This window comes from Artemia franciscana, chromosome 4 (genome assembly GCF_032884065.1).
Source record: "Artemia franciscana chromosome 4, ASM3288406v1, whole genome shotgun sequence".
NCBI lineage: Eukaryota > Metazoa > Arthropoda > Branchiopoda > Anostraca > Artemiidae > Artemia > Artemia franciscana.
This window is the reverse complement of record NC_088866.1, coordinates 18,303,060-18,324,079: the sequence shown is the minus strand read 5'-3', so window position 1 is coordinate 18,324,079 and position 21,020 is coordinate 18,303,060. Positions and strand designations below refer to the sequence as shown.

At 30.4% G+C, this 21,020-nt stretch overlaps 1 protein-coding gene across 50 annotated transcripts in view; it reads right to left on the bottom strand.

Moving 5' to 3' along the window:
• The window catches only part of LOC136026092 (myosin heavy chain, muscle-like), a 97,456-nt gene extending 76,663 nt beyond the window's left edge, over positions 1-20,793 (bottom strand). For 37 of the 50 annotated variants that reach the window (XM_065702325.1, XM_065702318.1, XM_065702370.1 and 34 more), the window contains exons 1-7: positions 20,654-20,772; positions 17,693-17,992; positions 16,416-16,559; positions 10,108-10,264; positions 8,551-8,578; positions 4,404-4,512; positions 1,086-1,178 (exon numbers count right to left, since the gene is read on the bottom strand). In XM_065702325.1, coding sequence (XP_065558397.1) covers positions 1,086-1,178; positions 4,404-4,512; positions 8,551-8,578; positions 10,108-10,264; positions 16,416-16,559; positions 17,693-17,899 — 738 coding nt within the window. In that variant the 5' untranslated portion in view covers positions 17,900-17,992; positions 20,654-20,772. Of the gene's footprint in view, positions 1-1,085; positions 1,179-4,403; positions 4,513-7,245; positions 7,349-8,550; positions 8,579-10,107; positions 10,265-16,415; positions 16,560-16,625; positions 16,770-17,692; positions 17,993-20,653 lie in introns of all 50 variants that reach the window. The other 13 variants (XM_065702355.1, XM_065702364.1, XM_065702366.1 and 10 more) reach the window with 3 other exon arrangements.
• Between the last annotated feature and the right edge of the window lie 227 nt (positions 20,794-21,020).

The following is a 21,020-nucleotide window of genomic DNA, read 5'->3' as shown; positions in this document are numbered from 1 at the left end:
TTGGTCATATATATATATATATATATATATATATATATATATATATATATATATATATATATATATATATATATATATATATATATATATATATATATATATATATATATATATATATATATATATATATATATTATATATATATATATATATATATATATATATATATATATATATATATATATATATATATATATATATATATATATATATATATATATATATATATATATATATATATTAATTTTGGAAATGGCAAAGGGGAATCAAGTTGAAACTTTCAGAACGGCAAGAGGGATGCTAAACAAAATGTAAACACTCTATGTTCATCCAGATTGTCAAAACGGCCCATGTTGAGTTTCCATAAACAATTAGGGAAGAGAGTTAAGTTGAATCGTTCGGAGAATGTTGAAATGGATGCTGAACTATGAGGATGGGGATGCTTATAGGTTCTCAATGACTGGGGTTGTAATACATACTTCAAGACCAATTAAAGTTATTAAGTTGAAAATGATACAGAATGTCAGATGGGACGTTGAACTAAATCAAAAGACATCATATGTGTTCAGGTTGCCGAAATGGCATGTGTGGAATATCTCGCAGACAGTTTATATTGAAACTTACAGACAATTTCGGGAAGAAAAAGTTGAACTTAATGAAAATATGACTATGTGGATCCCAGTTTCCAACAGGACATACCAATAATATCTCAAATATGGCTAATGATACTTAGTTGAAACTATCAAGGGTTGTTCAAGAAAATCAAACTGTACTATACACATCCAGTTTGTTAAAATGGTGCATAAAATAACTCAGGAACAGATAAGAGTATTACGTTGAAACTTTCATGTAATGTTAAGGGGAGTGCAGACCTAGTCAAAAGACACTATGTTGTCAAATGAACATATTTGCAGTAACTCCGAACCAGGAACAGCATCTAGTTGAAACATTTTAAGGAATAAAAACCAGAGGTTAGAACTGTTTGCATCCATATTGCCCAAAGAGCATATGTGAAATATCTAAAAATTGGCAAAACTTATTGTTAGAACAGTTTTTTTTAATTAATTATAATACAATCTACTTACGAAACGTGAGGAGTTGTCGTTACGAACTGTCTTGGCGTTACCAAAAGCTTCAAGGACAGGGTTGGTTTGCACAATTTGATCTTCCAGTGATCCCTAGAGTGGAAAAATAACAGAAAATTTGCAAACTAAGACCTCGTATATCAATTTGCAGAAACTAAATATGATGTTGTTATCACTGGAACTAGTGGAACAGAAAGGCTCCAAATAAGCATTTACTTCAAATATTTAGGTAAAAAAAGCTAGGCTTCTAGTAAAGGTATTCTCTATGCAGAAATTATGCCTGTCAATAAAGTAATTTCCAAGGCACTATCCATTTTAGTTGCAGGCACACTTTAATTTGGATCAAAGAAATAAGCTGGTCTAAATCAGTTTTAAAAAGAGTTTAAGCTTTAGAAGCTAGATATGTTAAATTCGAGATAAAAAGGACTCTAGAGACTGGGGAATGTATTTCTACGGACAGAAAACTCGAGTTACCCTAAAAACAGAGCTTACAAATTATTGACCTTAATTCATACATTAGCAAAATCTATCCAGTAAAGAACGAACCCCAGGGAATCAGGCAGCATAGTACTCAAGTGCGACATCATACATGTGAAAACGTGGATTCATAAGAGAAAATTATTTTATTTTGAGGTTATGTACATGCAAAGATACTAGATATAGCAATTTTCATTCAGATGACCCTTGAGGGCTCTTTCTAGGGTTTTCAAGGCTCTTCAATTCTTTATAATGAATACTAATCGAAATAAAAGTTTTTATTCCTGAATCATGCTCAAATGATGATTTTATCTTATTTGACAGTTTTATTTTTAAAAACGAGTTTTAAAATTTTTGCTTCATATGGGCTAGGGCTCGTTTTTTTCTAGCAAACCCCTAATAGGGCAACCATAATATCTTATACTCCATAATATACGCAAAATGATTTTAAGTTCATATTCTATGATTGAGTTTCAATTGGTAGGATATATAGGATAATGACCCTCCTGAGCAATTGTTGTCGCATAGGGAATGAATCAATATTTCAGATGCTGTCTTTTTTTTAAGGGACAAGTGGCAAATTGTAACTCAATTGGTAGACACTCTAATTTCATGACGCTCAAATTTTCATGGTAATAATAAGCATCGAGCTGGATTTGAGTCGCCTCGTCAGAGGGAAATCGACGTGTAACCTGACTTTTCCGTTCTATGGAACTGAGTAACAGGTTTTTTTCGCCTTGAACACTTGTGCTCCATGATTCCTTTTTCAAGATTGTCTACGAATTAGATGACAAGTTGCTTGTTTGGGCGTCCATTTCTTCATATTTTGCACACACATTTTTAAAACGATATATTACTTTCTGATATTCTGGATCTCCTCCTTAATACCTCACTCTTTACGCCAAAGTATTTTTTGTAATTTCAACTATTTATTCTACGGCCCTTGTGATTAAGGGGTCATTCTTAAGGAGTTGGGACAAAATTTAAGCTTTGGCGTAAAGAGCGAGGTATTAAAGAGGGGGCAAAACCCCCTTATATACGTAATAAAAATATACGAATATAGAAGTTCGTCACGTAAGTTAATTCGTAAGTTCAGTATATTTTTCACTAATAAAAATTTTCGTAAGAAATTAAAAGTTTTAGTTGCCTTTTTAAGTAATCAAAAAATTGGAAGGCATCTAGGCCTTCTTCCCCCCCCCCTTTTTTTCTCAAAATCATCCGATCAAAACTAAGAGAAAGCCATTTAGCCAAAAAAAAAATTAATATGTAAATTTTTGTTTTAATTATTCATGTGGGGGAGCCAAAATAAAACATTCATTAATTCAAAAACATTCAGAAATTAAATAAAAAATAAGTTTTTTTTTTTAATTGAAAGTTAGGACCGACATCAAAATTTAAATGTATCAATTGTTATGAAATTAATTATTTTTTAATTTTTGGTTACTATTTGGTGGATTTGCTTCTTACTTACAATTTATTGCCATATACTGTTGGATCAAATAAAATACTTAACAGTTATAGTTTTTTTTTCGAATTCTTATTGCTTGGCTTCTGTCATCAACAGCGTGATATAATGACAGAACTACAACTAATATAAATATAACAAAACAATGTAAAGGAAAAAGATCAAATGTAATGGATAGGGAAACAACTTAAAATTAAAAGGAAAAATAACTAACGTAAAAGTAATATAAGTGAGCAGGTATACTTACGGTTAGACTGAAAATAAAAGATTTTATGGTTCAAATTTGTTAAGAAGTGGTGCATAACAAAAAGTTGAAGGAGAAATTACATGCAAAATTTTTAATGTTTCTTGTATTGAATTTTCAATGCAGTACGCTTTCTGTTTGACTTATTATTTTATTCGTTATTCCAGCTATGTCATTATATTAAGATCCTTAATTGATACAGATTACTTACTATACAGATTATTTACAAAAGTGAAGATTATTTAGTTGTTGCTACTGCTACAAAAATATATCAATGTTTGATGGAACATTATTATCTCAATTTTAGCTTTTTAATTTTCTTCGAGAAAAAATCCTCTTTCTGTCAAGAATAAGGTTCCTTAATCTGAATATTTATGACAAGTCAAATCTTGGGATATTTACAAGACCTTTATATATAAGGATTTGAGTTAACCGGTTTTTTTTTTTTTTCATTAAATAAACTGACATTGACCTGACATAAACAGACTGAGTTATAGACACTTGGTCAGAATAAATTTTAGGAAGGGCTAAAAAAATTATTAGTTTCAACACTACCAAGAAATTAAATCGCTATCAAACAGCAAAACTTAGCTAGTTTAAATTTATCTAACAAGCGAAATTTATAAAAACTAAAAAAGAGCAACAAAATATTTCTCTTAAAAAATATTAGAACTAGAAGTTATTCTATTTCATACCTTTTCTAAAAAATATTTGCGAAAAGAAAATAGGTAAAATAGGTTAATAAAAAAAAGTGGAAACGGATATTACTCATTATCATGCAAAACAGTAAATTACAAGCTATTAAGCGTTAAACAAAGAAATCGGTTTAAGTAGCAGGTAATAAGTACTCTGTCACTTCAACTTCAATCCCCGTGACTTATCCTTTATTCTCAGGATTTTACCCCCATGCTTTTGAAATGAGGTCAGGTCTAAAATAGTAGCAAATTTTGACACTTCTCAGCCATTTTTAGCTTTGTCATCAAGTTGCATCAAACATGCTACCATTGATGATCGTAACTTACCCTTCTAGTATTTTGAGCCTGAATGAAAAGGGTAACACTGGTAGAATAATGTTCAAACTACATAAGAATAAAGAATTGATTCATGAAGGGTTGTGGGGAGGATTTTATACCTTCTTTTCGGTAGCAGCTTGGTCTGATTTCTTTGTAGAAGCAGCGACACCAGCGAAATACGAAATGACTTTTTTCGTGTTTTCTGTTTTACCGGCACCAGATTCACCACTGTGGATTAATCAAAAAGCTGTTAAAGTCGTAACTTAAGCACTAGCGTGGACAGAACAATAAGCTCCTTGTTTTGAAAAGGAAAAATAGGGCTTAATATATTTTACTATTCAAAGATACCATGACAAGTAGATAATTTATATAGCTACATCAGTTCCTTTAAACGATCATGTTTATCAAACGATCATTTCATGTTTATAAAATAGTATTCATCAAATGACCAGAAGTTACATTCTTTTTCTTTCTCAATTTTTGGCTTTTTAACTGAACAAGAGTAAAACATTAAAATGTGAAACTTTTTATTTAAAGATAGAATCTACAATTAATGTACAGCAAACTGTTAAGTTATTTCAGAGCAGGATTCTAGTCTAAAAAAATATTTTAGTTTCCTAATAAGGTAATTCAAATATTTGACTCATTCATTAAATTATATGATAAAGACCCAAAATCTTGTAAGCTTCTGAATTCTACACGTCGTAATTTCTAAAAAATGGTTAAATTTTATCAATTTAAATTTATTAAAATTTATAATTTTAAATTTAATATAGAATTTTTATGTTAAATTTTATGAAATTTTATTAAATATAACTTGGTCGTTTGAACACTCAAAAGTACCAAGTAACGGATCAATATTAGTTATTTGTACGAGAGTAATAATTTAAAGCATCCCCAAAAGATGGCGTCTGATGTATTTCTCATTAGAGAGAAAAAATTGATTCTACATGTTTATTAAGGAAGCAGTTCAAGAACCATGGTATTATAAAATCTTTAAGACTTGATTGTTATTTTGTAAGCAGTTTAGAATAAAATGGCCAAAGTTTACTTAAATTTTATTTTAATGATGAAACACGTACTAGCTTAAAGGAAAATGAAGGTAATTCTTGATAATATCTGTTTCTATTGATCTATAGATTAAGCAATTCTTCAAGCCCATTTTTTCTCTTCAATGCAAAATTTCAAATAAGTCGAAAGAATTTATTCAAGGAGAATCCATATGTTCTTATTGTAGCATAAAATATAAAAACTCCATGAATTCGTTTTAGAGCTTACTATTTTTAAAAACTGATTTATTAAAAAAAGATTTAAATTTAAGAGATTAAGATTAGAGAATTAAAAATAAAAAAATAAGTAAATTAGAATTAAACTAAATAAAATAAGAATTAGATTACATCAGAAAATTAAATAAGAGAAAAAAACTAAAGAATTAAAAATTTATTATTTTAAGAAAATAGATAAATTTATAAATCATGGTGCTTCAACATCACAAATGTGACATTACTACACCATATTCCAGTACTATTAACTAAAGAAAGTCTGGCTCTAATTTTGCTTAATGCTACAGCTTATCGATTTCGCTAAGTAAAAATGGAACATTATATTTGTAAATTTGATTCAGCTTTTCTTTCGACTTTATTAGCAAAAAGCATGATCTTATCTGACGTATAGACTTCAAAGAACCGGCTTCAATTCTTACCGTCGTAAAATTTACAATATTAAAAAAAAAAATTATGTTTGAAACAAATACAAATTAATGCATGACCACAATCTTACTGTAATTATAAACACTTTTGTAGCCACTAAAGCAAAGCCAGTTTTCTTAAAGTCAAAATAAGCCCATTGCAGTAAGCCAAATTACAAATTCCTTTCAAATAAAAAATCTAAATGATCAAAGCAAGATCACTAAACTTTGGAAAATACAATCTTTTTTGGTTGAATATTATCAGCACAGCCAATCATTTGAATAGCTTCTTCTAAAATTTGTAAGGTGGCTCACTTGGAAGCATAAACTATTCAAGATGGAACCAACGCCTATTTTAATGTTCATTCTAAAACGAGACAAAGCCTAAAAGCCTTGAAAGCATAGCAAGAGCAGCAGAGTTTTCCTCATATTAGTCACTTGAAAAAAAAGGTTTATTCTGTAAGGAGGCAAATCAACTATCCATTTAGCCAAAATGTTTGATAAAACATGATTAATAGGCAAACTATAATTTCTGAGCAGCATTTAAGTCCCAAATTTTAGATATTGGTTAAATTGGATGGCTGACTTTTATGCATTGATTTTGAAGAATGTCCTTAATTTATCATTATAAATTAATTTATTTAGATTAGTAAACTAATTTAATATATTATATAAAATCAAAATAATTGATTTAAATCAACTTTAATTAATAATTTAAATCAGCTTAAATTATTTAAATTCATAATTTTTTATAAATTAATTTTAAATTAATTATTCTCACAATTAAAAATTATATTCTCAGAAGATTCAAAACATTTTTTTCAAACAGTTTATAATTTATTGCGGTTTGTATCAAACAAAAAGAGTGAAAAAATGGTTCTTTCTAAGGAAGATATTAATTGAATTTTCGAATCCCATTTGTATCAACAGAACATAATAATGATCCTTCTGTGTAAAGAAATAAAAAGCAATGATCACTGAAAATATCACAATTTTGAAATTTGTTATTAATAGTGATGGGGTAGAAAAAATAGTTCATAAAAAAGGGGACTCTAATGTATTTTTTGGCTAAATAAAGCCGTCTTTACTAAGTAAAACAAAACTTAAAGTATCGATATGAGGAATACTCTGAATTGGCTCTAAAAAGCAACAGCGATTACGGCGTTAATTTAATATTTAGATAAGCCCAAAGATTGTTTGCTCGTAAAGTGGGTTTTATTTTGCGAAAGAGAGCGTAGATGATTTGCAAGTGCAATTCCAAGTTCTTAACTTACGCCTGACTTAAACTGTGTTTTTGCCATTCCTGATCTGGCAATGTTTGCAAAATATGCAATAACTTTTTTTGTGTTTTCAGTCTTTCCTGCTCCACTTTCTCCGCTAAAATTCAAAATAAAAAGTTTTATTTTCAGCTTTCTATTACTTATGCTGCTTGCTTAAGAGGTAAGGACATTTTGTGACTTTATAAGGATATCCTATGACTTTTCCTTTCTCCCTTTTTCCACCTTTTTGTGTCGCTAAAATAAAAAAAAAATTAAATAAAAAAACACTTTCTTCGCTAAAATTCAAAATAGAAAGTTTTATTTTCAGCTTTTTATTGCTTGTGCTGTTTGATTAAGAAGTAAGGATAATTTTTGACTTTATAAGGATATCTTATGACTTTTCCTTTCTCCGTTTTTCTACCTTTTTACGTCGATAAAATTTAAAATAAAACGAAACCACTTTCTCCGCTAAAGTTCAAAATAGAAAGTCTTATTTTCAACTTTCTATTACTTATGCTGCTTACTTAAGAACTAAGGATATTTTGTGACTTCATAAGGATATCCTATTACTTTTCCTTTCTCCCTTTCCACCTTTTTATGTCGACCTTCTTATTTTCATTCTATTTTTCTCTCCACTTTGATTTCACAACAAAGTTAATATTTCAATTTAATAGCAAATAACTAATTTAATTTTACTTCACTTTATGGATATCTGTAAATTGAAAATGGAAATTTTTCGTCATATCTACATATAAATATTTTACAGGATATAGTAAAAATTTAAAAGAGTCCATCCCAATTTTTGAGACGTAATTTAACAAAACATCATAGAAAGACTTTTTTAGTCTCTATAAAATTTTCATTTGTATAGTAGTTATTTTTATCAAATTGAGATTAGTTGAAATATTATGTTTCCCCTTAAATTATCCCTTTTACCCATTTAGGTCAACTTGGCCTTTGTCTCCTTCTAAAGAATAATCTTATTGAAGTGCTCGGAGAGCTCCTCTGTTCTGCAGAATAGCAGATAATGCCATCTAGATTGAAGAGTCTTTTATTTATTAGCTTTTATTTTTCACGTCTAATTTTGATATCACTTTCATACTATTGTACATATTTTACTTTTGAACACCTAGATTTTCTTAAATAAAACTGATATTTTTGTAGGATACGTCACTAGTTTTTTTTTTTTGAAAAGCGGAAATAACTTAATACAAAATAACTTTTTTTTACAGTAATCATTCTCGTACTTTGTTTTTGAAAAAGCTTTAAAAAACTTGAACTAAAACTTAACTATAGAAATCTAATTGAAAATATACTCACGTAATAAGCATAGATTGATTTTCATGATCTGAAAGGTAAAATAAAAACTATGAGACAAAGAGATAAAATAAATGCAAATAGTACATGGGCAAGAAAATACTATGAATATCAAAAAAGCTATACCACAGCCCTTTCCAAGGAAACTACAGAAGGATGGAATAGAAAAACTGAGATAAAGCACTTGATTTAAAAAATTATCTCATTGTGAACTGTATTTAGGGTTGGGGGGATTACGAACCTACTTTCTTCTAGATATTTTTTTCACTTTGCGGTTTTGCAGTAGTTTCGGTATCATGATAAGCATATTTTTGGAGTTTGATACATTTATCTCCCATGTAGTAATGACTTTACACCTCATAAATGGTGGGGGGGGAGGAAGAATACAAAATTTCAATTCAGGAAATTATTAAGTAAATTACGTAGCTTATTTGGAGTTTAAACTAAAAGGAGGTTAATGTCAAATGTTAGGAGAACAGGGGGCAGCTAACCCTTCCTCCTCAGGCCTAGAAACGACACTACTCCCATGAAATTGAACCCCTAACTGGTTATGTCTGTAACACAAGTAGCATAAATATATCTTTTTGCTCTCATTTTCCTTTTGTCTCAGCTTGAAATTAATTGTTACACCTTAAGTTTCTTGCTTAAGAGAACTAGGGAATAAGAAAAAAGAAGACTACATGCATTAAAAATCAGACTACCACGAATGTTAAATTTTTTCTGTTTCTTCTAAATTCCCTGAAATTATACTGTGTTCTACATTGGAAGGTAGAAGAAAATTAAAGTATAATAATATTTTTCAAATAAACTCGAGTTATCGTATAATATTTGGATGTTAGAGTTTAAATAAGATGAATCTTTCCACTTTTTCAAATATTTTTCGCAAGCAATGTTGCGAATCCGTTGGAGGGGATGGGGTCAAGCTTTTACAAATTCAAAGACCATTAAGTTGAGGAAAACCCCTAACTAGTTGATGCAATGATACCAGAGCCGAAGATGATATTAAAATACTGAATTCTTTTGAGTAATTCAACACCATGCATAAACGTCAAATCCGTATTAGGGCTCGTGTATTTAGTCTCCGTAAGGTTTTGTGGAATTCTAAACATTTCAGGGAACTTTTGGCAGTCTCTGTACTTTCTATAGTGTATATTTGTTTTTATTAGCTTAATTGAGACTTGCTTAATTGAGTTAATTGAGACTTGCTTGCTTCTCCTCCGTATTTTTTTACATGTATTAAAAGAAAAAGAAAAGAAAGGAGGGGGTCTTCGTACTAAACTGGGGATTATAATCCTATTAACCTAAAGAATTTATGTTTTTCCATTCTTGTAAATTGATACAAACTAGTGCTACTACTACTACTACTAGCGACTAACTGCAGCTTTAAACCACTTGAGGCAAACACAGCTATGCACGCTTCTCCTCCATATTTTTTTACATGTATTAAAAGAAAAAGAAAAGAAAGGAGGGGGTCTTCGTACTAAACTGGGGATTATAATCCTATTAACCTAAAGAATTTTCAGTGTTGCTTTTATCCTGAACTAAAAAACTGTTACTCACTTGTCAACATGTCACTGTAGGCACCGTCTGAGATGGCAAAAATGTGAGGTGGCACTTCATTTCGCCTTCTGCCTTTGTAGATTTGCACTACACGATTGGTGTAGATTGGGTAACGTTTGTATGGATTGATAGCAACGCAGAAAAGACCAGAGTATGTCTGTTGATAGAAGAAGATGTTAAAATTAATTACCGACCATGAAAATTAGGTGAAGGCAATGAAATTAGATCCTACAAAACGATCCCTAAAACAATCATTCATAATTTATTTTCTCCCTTTATTGGTGTTGTTTTACAACTAGTCGATTGGTAAAAAATTAGTTTTTGGAAAAAAATCTGAGCTTATATTTGCTAATTTAGGCCGTGAAATTAATGGCCCACAAAAAAAAAAAAAAAAAAAAAAAAAAAAAAAAAAACGGCAATGAGTCCTAAGATATTTTTAGTTGTTTGTCCTAAATGTGAAAACATCTTCTAACTCCTTTAAATCTTCTAAACCTTTTAGATCAAAAATAAAAGCTACTACTAGCTCATATGGCTATATGCTAGAATTTACTATTTGATTTCATTCAGATGCAGAAGCTTTGTAGCAAAACCTTCTCAGAAGGAACTGTAAAAGACAGTCATATTACATATTCTATGCAAGCGTTATGCATATTTATACAATTGCTTTTATAGAAAAATTAGTTATGTTTGCTTAAATTTATAAAAATACACGGGGGAGGAAGACAAAATATATTTTCATTATCTAGGGGGGGGGGGCAATTTGGTTGTTGTTTTATAAGCCTTTTTGATGAAATTACCTAAAAAAGGTATGTTTCAAAATCTAAGGGAGATGAGGTTTGTTTGGTCCTAAATATTGTTCGAATTCGGCAAGTCAAGATTAATTTTTCGTCACAAGTTAATTAGAATAGCTGTTTAAACAATGATAATGGATAGAATAATTCTTCCTAAATCACAGAATCTATTTAAATATATTTTTCAGTCATTTTAATTCTGAAGCTCAGATATATATGTTTAAAAGATGTAAATATTATCAAATGTGTTTTTTAATAAGGTTTTTAAAATGTGGTTTCTTAATAAAGGTGTTTTTTTATAGTGGATTTTCGATAAATCAAATTTTTCAATCAAAAATGGAAGGAACGTTTTCTATTTTAGAATGAGCGTTTATTATTTAAGATCGAAGTTATCTTACTCTTTCTGAAACATTTCTATTCTATAATAAATTTCTGACTTTCCTTAAAAACATACTTTTCCTCATGTTTAATGACTTTCCAAAATGAAATAAATAGTAATACGAAATGGGAACCGAATATCTTCGCGAACAAAACCATATTTCATTTTGTCTGCTGTTCTTGCAGACAAGAACAGCAGATATCTTATACATATCTTTTAAATGTTTAGAAGTAATAGCAATAATTTAAAAAAATCTTACCTGATTTCCAACGACGAAGAAAACAGAGAAACAAAACTGTTCAGCAACACTGATTGGAGGAGGAGTTATCAAAACTAATTTACAAACACAGTGTCAAAACACCTTTAGATTTTCATTCTTTTTGTGAGTATTAGTTTCAATTCATTGTGGAAAGGGGTTAAAAGCCATGATTACAGCAAGAATAAGCGTTGTAGCCTACATGTTTAAAGATTATATAATATTAATTAAATAATTAATTTAAAAAAAAATATTTAAGCCTTTTAAACGAAGTTAACCTTCATTGGCAGTTTTTAAAAACCTCCCATTTGATGTATTTTTTTTAACAAAAAAAACTTTTAAAGTAAGATTTTTGGAACGAATAGTAAGCTTTATTATCTTTAGTCAGAGCAAAACTACTTGTCTTTAAGAACGGAAATATAGATTTTCACTGGCGGCAATTCATAAAAAACAGAGGGGAGGGGGTAAAATGCATTTTTCAAAATCTAGGGGGTAATTTGGCTGTTGTTTTTCAATTTTCTAACGAGATTACCTAAAAAAAATATCAGTCAAAATCTAAAAAGATATGAGGCAAAAAATCTAGCCCCCTGCCACTCTAATTGACTTCATGGCGGGCTTTCCATTTATAGCATAAAATCTCCCTGTAAGAGTTGTAAAACTTGCTTTTTGTAAGTCTTCTATGTACGAAATCGTGGAACAGAAAATATATAATAGCAATCGTGCCCCCAAAATCTGAAGTAGGTATATGAAAAAACCTTTGGACTAGTTTAAAATGATATATAAAAAAAAGAATAGCTTGAACTGAATGGTATACAACTGAAATGTTCATCCGAATTATTATCGGAATAAACATGTGCTTGTATCTGAATAAACGAATTATTATCGGAATAAAAATAGGCTATGCATCAACTAATTTTTTTTTAAAGGAAAAAATAATGAAAAATATCAAAGTAATAACAGAAAACATTGACAAAGTATTTCAAAAATCCTCTTTTGAAAATTTGTAGAATCAGAGTTTTTTTTTATTTTGAGTCCCTTTCTTGGTGTGGAAAGGGACTTAGCTTTCCGGTGTGGGGACTTTCTCTAAAAAACGAATTTGTGTTTTGGGAGACTTTAATTGCAATATGTTAAATGTTGGATCAAATGATGAATGTGACCATCTTTTTGATGTATTTTCTTCTTCAGGGCTACTTCCTTCAATTTTTTTTCCTTCTCGTGTTGACCCTTCAAGAAATTCTGCCACTTTAATAGATAATATTTTCACTTCTCATTCTCCAAATTTGAAGTTCTCTTCTGGTCTTGTTTTCACTGATCTTTCTGATCACTTTCCTATTTATCTATCACTATCTGTGCCTAAAACTGAGATTACTGTGAATGAGAAAGGTAAGTCTTCTTTCAGAACTTTTACAGATAAGGAAATTTCTAATTTAATATATGTCTCCAGAGTAATGATTGGTCTAGTGTTCTTGAAGCTAATGATGCTGATTGTGCAACTAGATTATTTTTGTGTCGTATGGGAACTCTGTTGGATAAGCATTTTCCTCTTAGAAATAAGGCAAGGAATTTTACACCCAAATGCCCATGGATGTTTAGAGGTCTGATCAATGCAACCCATATGAAAGCGTCTTTGTTCAAGGCTGCATGTAAAAGTAAGACACAGGATGATCTTTTGAAGTATAAACATTACAAAAATGTGCTCACTTCTTCAGTTCGTGTAGCAAAAAAGCTGTATTTTTCGCGTCGAATTAATGAATGCAAGGGGAATTTGCGCAAGGTTTGGACTGTAATTAATGAAGCTCTCTCTCGCAAGAAACACAAACATTCCTCTCCATGTTTTTATAGAAATGCTGATGGTTCTGTTGTAGACAAAAAATCCTCAGCGAGTGCCTTCAATTCGTATTTCACCACACTTCCTTCAGTTCTAATTCCACCCCCGAGTAGAGCAAGTTGTTTTCCCTTGGCAGAGAAGTCTTTTTTCCTTTCCCCATGTAGTACTACTGAGATTTCTAGTATTATTTCCCAACTTCCTAGCAGTCGTTCAGTTGATAGTTTTGGTTTGAGTAATAATGCTCTTAAAAAATTAGTCAGTTTGTTTCTCATCCGATTTCACACATAACTAACCTCTCTCTTTCTTCTGGTATTTTCCCTCATTCATTTAAAGTTGCTACTGTTCTACCTTTGCATAAAAAATAAATCTCTAATTTCAAACTACAGACCTATTTCTCTTCTTCGCGTCATCTCAAAGGTTGTTGAAAAAGTAGTGTATCGTCGACTCTCTTCATTTGTATTTAGTACTAATTCGACTGATGGAAATTCTCTCATCACTAACCATCAGTATGGTTTTCGTCCCTCATTCTCTACCTTACATGCACTTACTGATGCTACAGAGTTCGTGCGTGTTAATCTGGACAAGGGCTTGTGTGTTTTGGGTCTATTTCTTGACTTTTCAAAGGCCTTTAATATGGTTGACCACAATGTTCTTCTGTTTAAACTATCCTTATTTGGTGTGCATGGAGTCCCACTAGATTGGTTTAGGTCCTACCTCTCAGATAGATCTCAGTATGTTTTGGTTAACCGTACTTCTTCCACTACTTGCCTGTATTGAAAGGTGTCCCACAAGGCTCTGTGCTTGGACCACTTTTGTTTCTAATCTACATTAATGATCTTGTTGATGGTCTTCATCCCCATATTCACCCTGTTCTTTTTGCTGATGACAGTAATTTTTTCATTGCTGCGGTGAACCTGCCATCTGCCACTTCTATAGCTCAAGGTCTTCTTGATAAAGTAAAGGATTGGTGCTGGTCAAATGGTATGGCTCTTAACAGCCGAAAGAGTGCCATTGTCAACTTTAGGACCCCTTACCGCATGAGAGACGTACGGGAGCCAATCAATTTGACTTTTGGGAATGATATTATACTACAAGCTACTATGGTGAAACTTCTTGGTGTGTATCTTGACTGTTTTCTTTCTTTTAAACCGCATATAACTCACACCAGTTCCTTAATACTCCGCCAGTCTTCATTGTTGCACCGGATTAATTCATTTCTTCCTCCTGATATTATGGTTTCTCTTTATCATGCTTTTATTCATCCTTACCTTTCTTATTGCTGCTCTGTCTGGGGCAATAATAATAAATCTCTTCTCTGCTCACTTCAAAGAGCCCAAAATAGGGCAGTGAAGGCTACTTTTCTTCTCCCTCGGCTTTACCCTTCCTCTGATCTTTATAATGATACTGGAATAGCTCCGCTGGATCATATTATAGGTAAAAATACTCTTTATTTAGCGCATTCTGCTTTTCTAGGTACTCTTCTACTGACCCTGCAGCAGTTTTTCTCAAGGACAGGCTCAGGTAGGTACTTTTCTTCTTTGCGTAATTCTTCTCGACGATTTATTTTACCAAAACGATCCTCTACAGCAGCTCAGAGGTCTCCTGTATATCAGTCAATTCTATTATGGAACTCCATCCCTTTGGATGTCCCTCTTTTTCTTTCTGCAAATGCATTATTTCGTCGTGTCTTTCCAGTTAAATAATTTTTGTCTCTCTTTTAATTCTATCCCAATTTGTATGTCACTTCTCTTCTTTTAAAATCTTGTCTTGTTCCAGTGTTTTTTTTTTGTTTTTTTGTTTTTTTTTTTTTTTTTCTTTTTTTTTGTATATATTTTATAAGTGTTTTTTTTTTTTTTTTGTTCTCTGTGGCCCATTACAAGCATAGCTTCTTGGGCCTATTAATTGATTTACTTTTGTAATAGTTTTCTTTAGTATTAATAAATTGATTGATTGATTGATTGATTCTTAATTACCGGACTTGATTGGGGCAAAAATAGTTTTAAAGGCAGGTTTCAAAGCCTTAGACGTTAATAGTTCTGATAATATTGCTTTTTGTGTTGGTGTTAAATGGAAAATGTTAAATGTTGGTGGAAAATGTTGGTGTTAGTCAAGCAAATAAAAAAATAGTATTAACATTGATCACAAGCATTTAAGTAATTAGGATAATCATACGTACATAATAAATAAAAAGAGGGAAGATATTATTCCGTTAATAGCATTACTTGTAGGTCTTTTTATTTATTTCATTTTCCCCCTGTATACCGTGACTTCTTGCGTAAAAAAGCTGCAGCTCATGCAATCTCTCGTTGTGATTTTTCAAACTGTAATATCTGCCCTTTATCACTCTTTTTATCATTTATACCATTCATTCTTTTTTATTCTAACTTAAAACAAAAGCAATTATAAAAATCGCTTGTAGGAGTTTAGCTTATTAATTCTGTGATGATAGATCGGATTTTTAAAATCAGATCTAGTAAAAGTGGAAAGTGTTTTAAAATCTTCAAGAGAAAGCTGTCTTTAAAAAATGGAACTACAGATAGTGAAACACCAAATATCATTAAAGAAATCTTAGTAAAGGTAAAAAAAAAATATGGAGGTTATTCCTAATAAACTGGTTTAAAAATTTTATTCTTAGCAGACAATTGGCAATTTATGAAATATATGTATTATTTATGAGCTCAAAATGATTATGAGAGTAAGTCATTACAAATTTGACAATAGTGCTTTCAGTGATTCAGAAAAAAAATATCAATTTCATTGAAAAAAACTAACTATAAACAATGAAACAATTGTTGTTCTTAGAAACATATTGGCGCAAGTATAATAAAAATATACATTCGAAATTATTGCTTATAATTTTTAAACGATATTTCCTGTAAATAACTGATATTATTAAAAGGGTAGCAAATAAATGGAGGAATGAAGCCATGTGAAAGGGAAAGGTGATGTTTTTTGGTGGACAAATACGAGCAACACAGAATAAGAGTTTAAAAAACGGAAGTATTCCACAAAGACATATTGGACGCACAACGAGGGTTAGTTGAAAGCACTTACGTAAATAAGCTTGTTAACATAACGTTCTCTCAAGTTATGCAAGACTGAAGCATCGTTCAAGTATGTCAAGTTTGACATATCTTCGCATTTTTCATATTTCGGTGGATTGACTTGTTGAATTTGGTCTTTCTTGATTGTCTTTTCCTAAAATTTCAGAAAATAAAATGAAGTAACTGCAAAAATGTTGGCAAATTTCCAGAAATCACTTACATAGATTAACCTTGCGTAGTATCGCTGCCTCAAGTTATGAAGGACCGTAGCATCATTGAGATAGGTCAAGTCTGCCATGTCTTCAACCTTCTCAAATTTGGGAGGATTCACTTGATAGCATTGCTCTTTCTTTATGACTTTCTCCTATTTTTGAAAGACAACATTAAATGAAAGTACAAAACAGAGTAGTGAAGACACTCTCAGCCATTTTATGTTTCCAGAAATCTCAATTTTCAGTGATAACACTTTAAAAGAATACTCGACAATTTTCATTGTCTAGCTGCCCAAGAAATTTTGATACGGTAAATTTCAAGGATCACACACACACACATATATATATATATATATATATATATATATATATATATATATATATATATATATATATATATATATATATATATATATATATATGTATGTAAGCCTTTTTTTGAAGAATAATTAATTACGGCATGTAGATCAAAACTATTTCTAATTTGAAATAAAATAAAACATACAAAAAAAAAATACGAATCAAAATCTATTCCTCAATAAAACACCCGTTGGTGGGAAAAGAATATACGCTGCATTTCAGGAAAGTATATTTCGAAGCTTATAAATATCTTCAGATATGAAGAAGATAGGAAAAAATGATTAATATAAACAAATGGAACTTCCTTGGTTTACAGGGTTCTGTTTCCAAATAATATTTATTTTAATTAAAATTGAATGGATTTTATTTATTGGTTTATATATTTGTTATATTTATTTTATTACTGGAAATTTTACTTTATTTTTTATTATATTTTATCATATTTATTTGTTTTTTGTAATAAAATTTTATTATTAAATAATAATACTTCAGTAATATTTTATTATATTTACTTGATAATATTTAACGACAAGATAATAAAATATATAATACAATAATATAACATTCAAAAAAAAAATTAATCAAATATTGAATAATATTTTATTATTTTTAATCAATATGATATTGTAATTGATAAAATATGCAATATCTTTTCCCTGTCAGCCCCTTTTTTTATCAGTTTACCATCTAGCATAGAAAATGGAATTTAACTTACACCACCACCAGGAAGAGCAACAGTAACCAAATCGCCCTTAGTTCCCTTGATGTTTCCGATGACAAAACCTTCTTTCTCATCAGCAATCCAGGTCATGGTCTTACCATCGTAGGGCTTAGTTTGGTCCTGGCGTTTCATCTCCAACGATACAAACAAGTACTCAGTCGGATCTGGATCAGGTCCTACGTCTTTCCTGACAGCAGGCATGGTGACTTTTTAGCTTTCAACAGACAACAAACGTTAAAAAAAGTAGGCTTTCCTCTTGAGACGGCGCACTTACAGAACAGCAATAGAGCTTTCCTGAAAAGAACATGAAAGAAAGTGAGAAGACCGTACAATATTATTCATATATGAAGAACATTAAAAGAGAGACAAAATAAAAGAAATCTCTGCATAAGTACATCTAGTCATAATACATAATAGGGAAAAAAGGGATACTAATATAGGAAAAAAGGGTATAATTTAAATAAAACAGTGGAAAAAAACAAAAGAAAATAACAACAAAAACTTTAAATAATAAAAACCTGAATTCCACAACAGGAAAAAATGAAAATGAAAAGAAACTAAGCTCAATCATCTAAAGAAAAAGCCTAAAACAACGCATAAGAGAAAAACTTTTGGTCTTTTTCTTTAGATGATTTAATTGTTTTTCCTTTTACCTTTTTTCCTGTTGATAAAGACACCCGGACGTGGAACCAGAATATTTGGATTTCCATTATTTAAAGTTCTGTTGTTTTTTTTCCATTAGTTTTGTTCCACTGTTCAATTGATATTATGCCCGTTTTTTCTCTCTTTAATTTGTAATTGGAAAAGCTGCGAGGTCTAAGAAATTATTTACTTGTTGACTATAGAACTTTTTCTCACTTATTCATTTTCTGTATTCATTGTTGTCAATGAATTAAGGGGAAAACTCGAATAATTACGCTAAAAATTGAACAAAACAATCATCTAAAGGCTATGATGCATAAGAAATTGATTGTAAAATTATTTATTACAGTATCTGCATTAAATTCATGCATGATAAAAACAACGTAGATAATTTTGTGAGACCACACTGTCTTTACATGAAGATAAATATAAGTTCGAATAGAGATACAATCCGTTTAATAGAAACTGATAAATTCCACACAAAAAATACTAGATATTTCGGTCACATGTGCAGTGACCTTCATCAGAAGCGGCCCGGCTCAATAGTAACCGAAACTCTAAGAAACTGGAATCTTGATACCAATAGTTATATCAAAAGAATTGCATCTTAATGCTGATTTTAAATATATAAGTTTCATCAATTTTAAACTTACCAATCAAAAGTTACGAGCCTGAGAATATTTGCCTTATTTTAGAAAATAGAGGTAACGCTAAAGTTTGTTATCGTTTTAAAAGATAGAACTGTGACAAAGAGTCAAACTTTAGCGTAAAGAGCGGGACGTGTAGGAGGGGACAGACCCTTTTATAAAAGGAATAATTTCTGTTCGTTTTTAAGTTTTAATGTCGCTCCTTACTTCCAGTTGAAAAATTTGTTGTTTTTTTTTCAATTTAATTTCTTAAGGATTGAGCGTCAGAGAAACATACTATAAGAATATTAGGTAGGGACTATATCATACAAGTACCTTTGATTATTCTGTTTTAAACAATCACTGGTGTGAACAAATTTTTTTCACCTGATCAGTTAAAATCTTATTATCCACAACTTTGAACCAAATCTACACAAGAAGATGTCTTATAAGTAGTACCCAGGGTCATCAAATTACGGAAATGCAAGGAATAGAATTTTTTCAATGAAAATATCAAACTAAAAATTGTTATTTAATGGAAATACCAAAAAAATATTTTTAAAATCAAGAGGGTGCTGTTATTTAGTTAGTTTCTCCTATTTTATTGGAATAGAACCAGCGATTATTCAAATGTTTCCACTCTAACTCCGCTCATATTTATAAATTTAGTTTTCTTAAATACAAATAATATTTATTTTTTATTTTTGATAGGTTCTTTATAGCTCAAATTAAACAATGTATCTACTGATTTTTTTGGTTGTAATTATCTTCTTCATCTACATTTTCGCGACAAATTTTTTTTTCCTCTACTGAATTGAATTATTACGAAACATTGTAAACGAAGTCTGCCAAAATGTCGAGACATAAATGTAAGCTCCTATTTAGGTGAAACCTGGCGCCTATTTTCATACGGAAATTCGAATTTTAAAAGGTGCTTTAAAATTCGTGCATCGAGTATGAAAATTTATTTCACTGAAATAATTTTATGTGACCGAGCACAAAATTAGCATCAGAAACAGTAATATCGCAGTAATAATACAGAAACAGAGATGGAGCTTATAATTAACATACAAAACGGGTCTCATCTGACTTAGACTTGAAGCGTCTCTGCTATTGCTTTGATTTTCTATTTTTTAATTTGATCTTTTATTTTATTCTGCATGTTCAAAAGTGGGATTTCTATATATATGTATATACACATACAAAATAACTTTCTGAAAAATTTTGTATGATCGCATTTATTAATCAGGTAGTAAAGCTAAAGTTACTGAGAAGGAATTTTATAGACTGTAGGCTATAAGCCTCTAGCGAGAATCGCACTTTTTGAGCAAGTATAGACTATATAGATCCAATCTTAAATAGACAGATTAACTTCGTCATCGCTTCCACTTTCTCCTGTAAAATTTCTTCCAACACATAACTTTGAAAGATTCCGAAAAAAGGACGAAATCGCCAAATTTTAAGTTTTTTTTATGTCCTGAAATAAACCATATACTGTAAATTTTATTTCATTTTAATATTTTGCAATTGAGTACCAAAACATTGCATCAACCAATGAATGTAATTAAACATAGGCCTAATTCACCAAATTAATCCGATAAAATAATATCCAACTCTAATGGGTAGCACTACAAGCAAATTCACGCTTCTATATCCACAAATTATGACAATACAGGATGTTACTCACTGAAGTTCGAAAGCTGTCCTAATGTCTGATTCAAGCCTTAAGTCCTATTTATAATAGTGAAAGCGATATCTTTCTAAACAAATCTCGTGCTCTGATTCGCTGGCCTTGTATGAGTAGCCAATGGGAACAATTCCTAGAATGCTTTCCGGATGACGAAAGCAATCTTACTTTTTACGGGCCTGGAATTTGGAATCTTAGGGGATAAACAAAAAATGTAGTCCTTCGCCAGGAAACAATAGAAGTACTGATCATCTGGTCAGAAATTTGACTAAACTAGATGGCAACAAAGAATTTTTTTTGCTTTCGGAAAGTATTAGGAAACAACGAGGATTTTTAAAATAATATTTTGTTACATTTTTCTAAGATA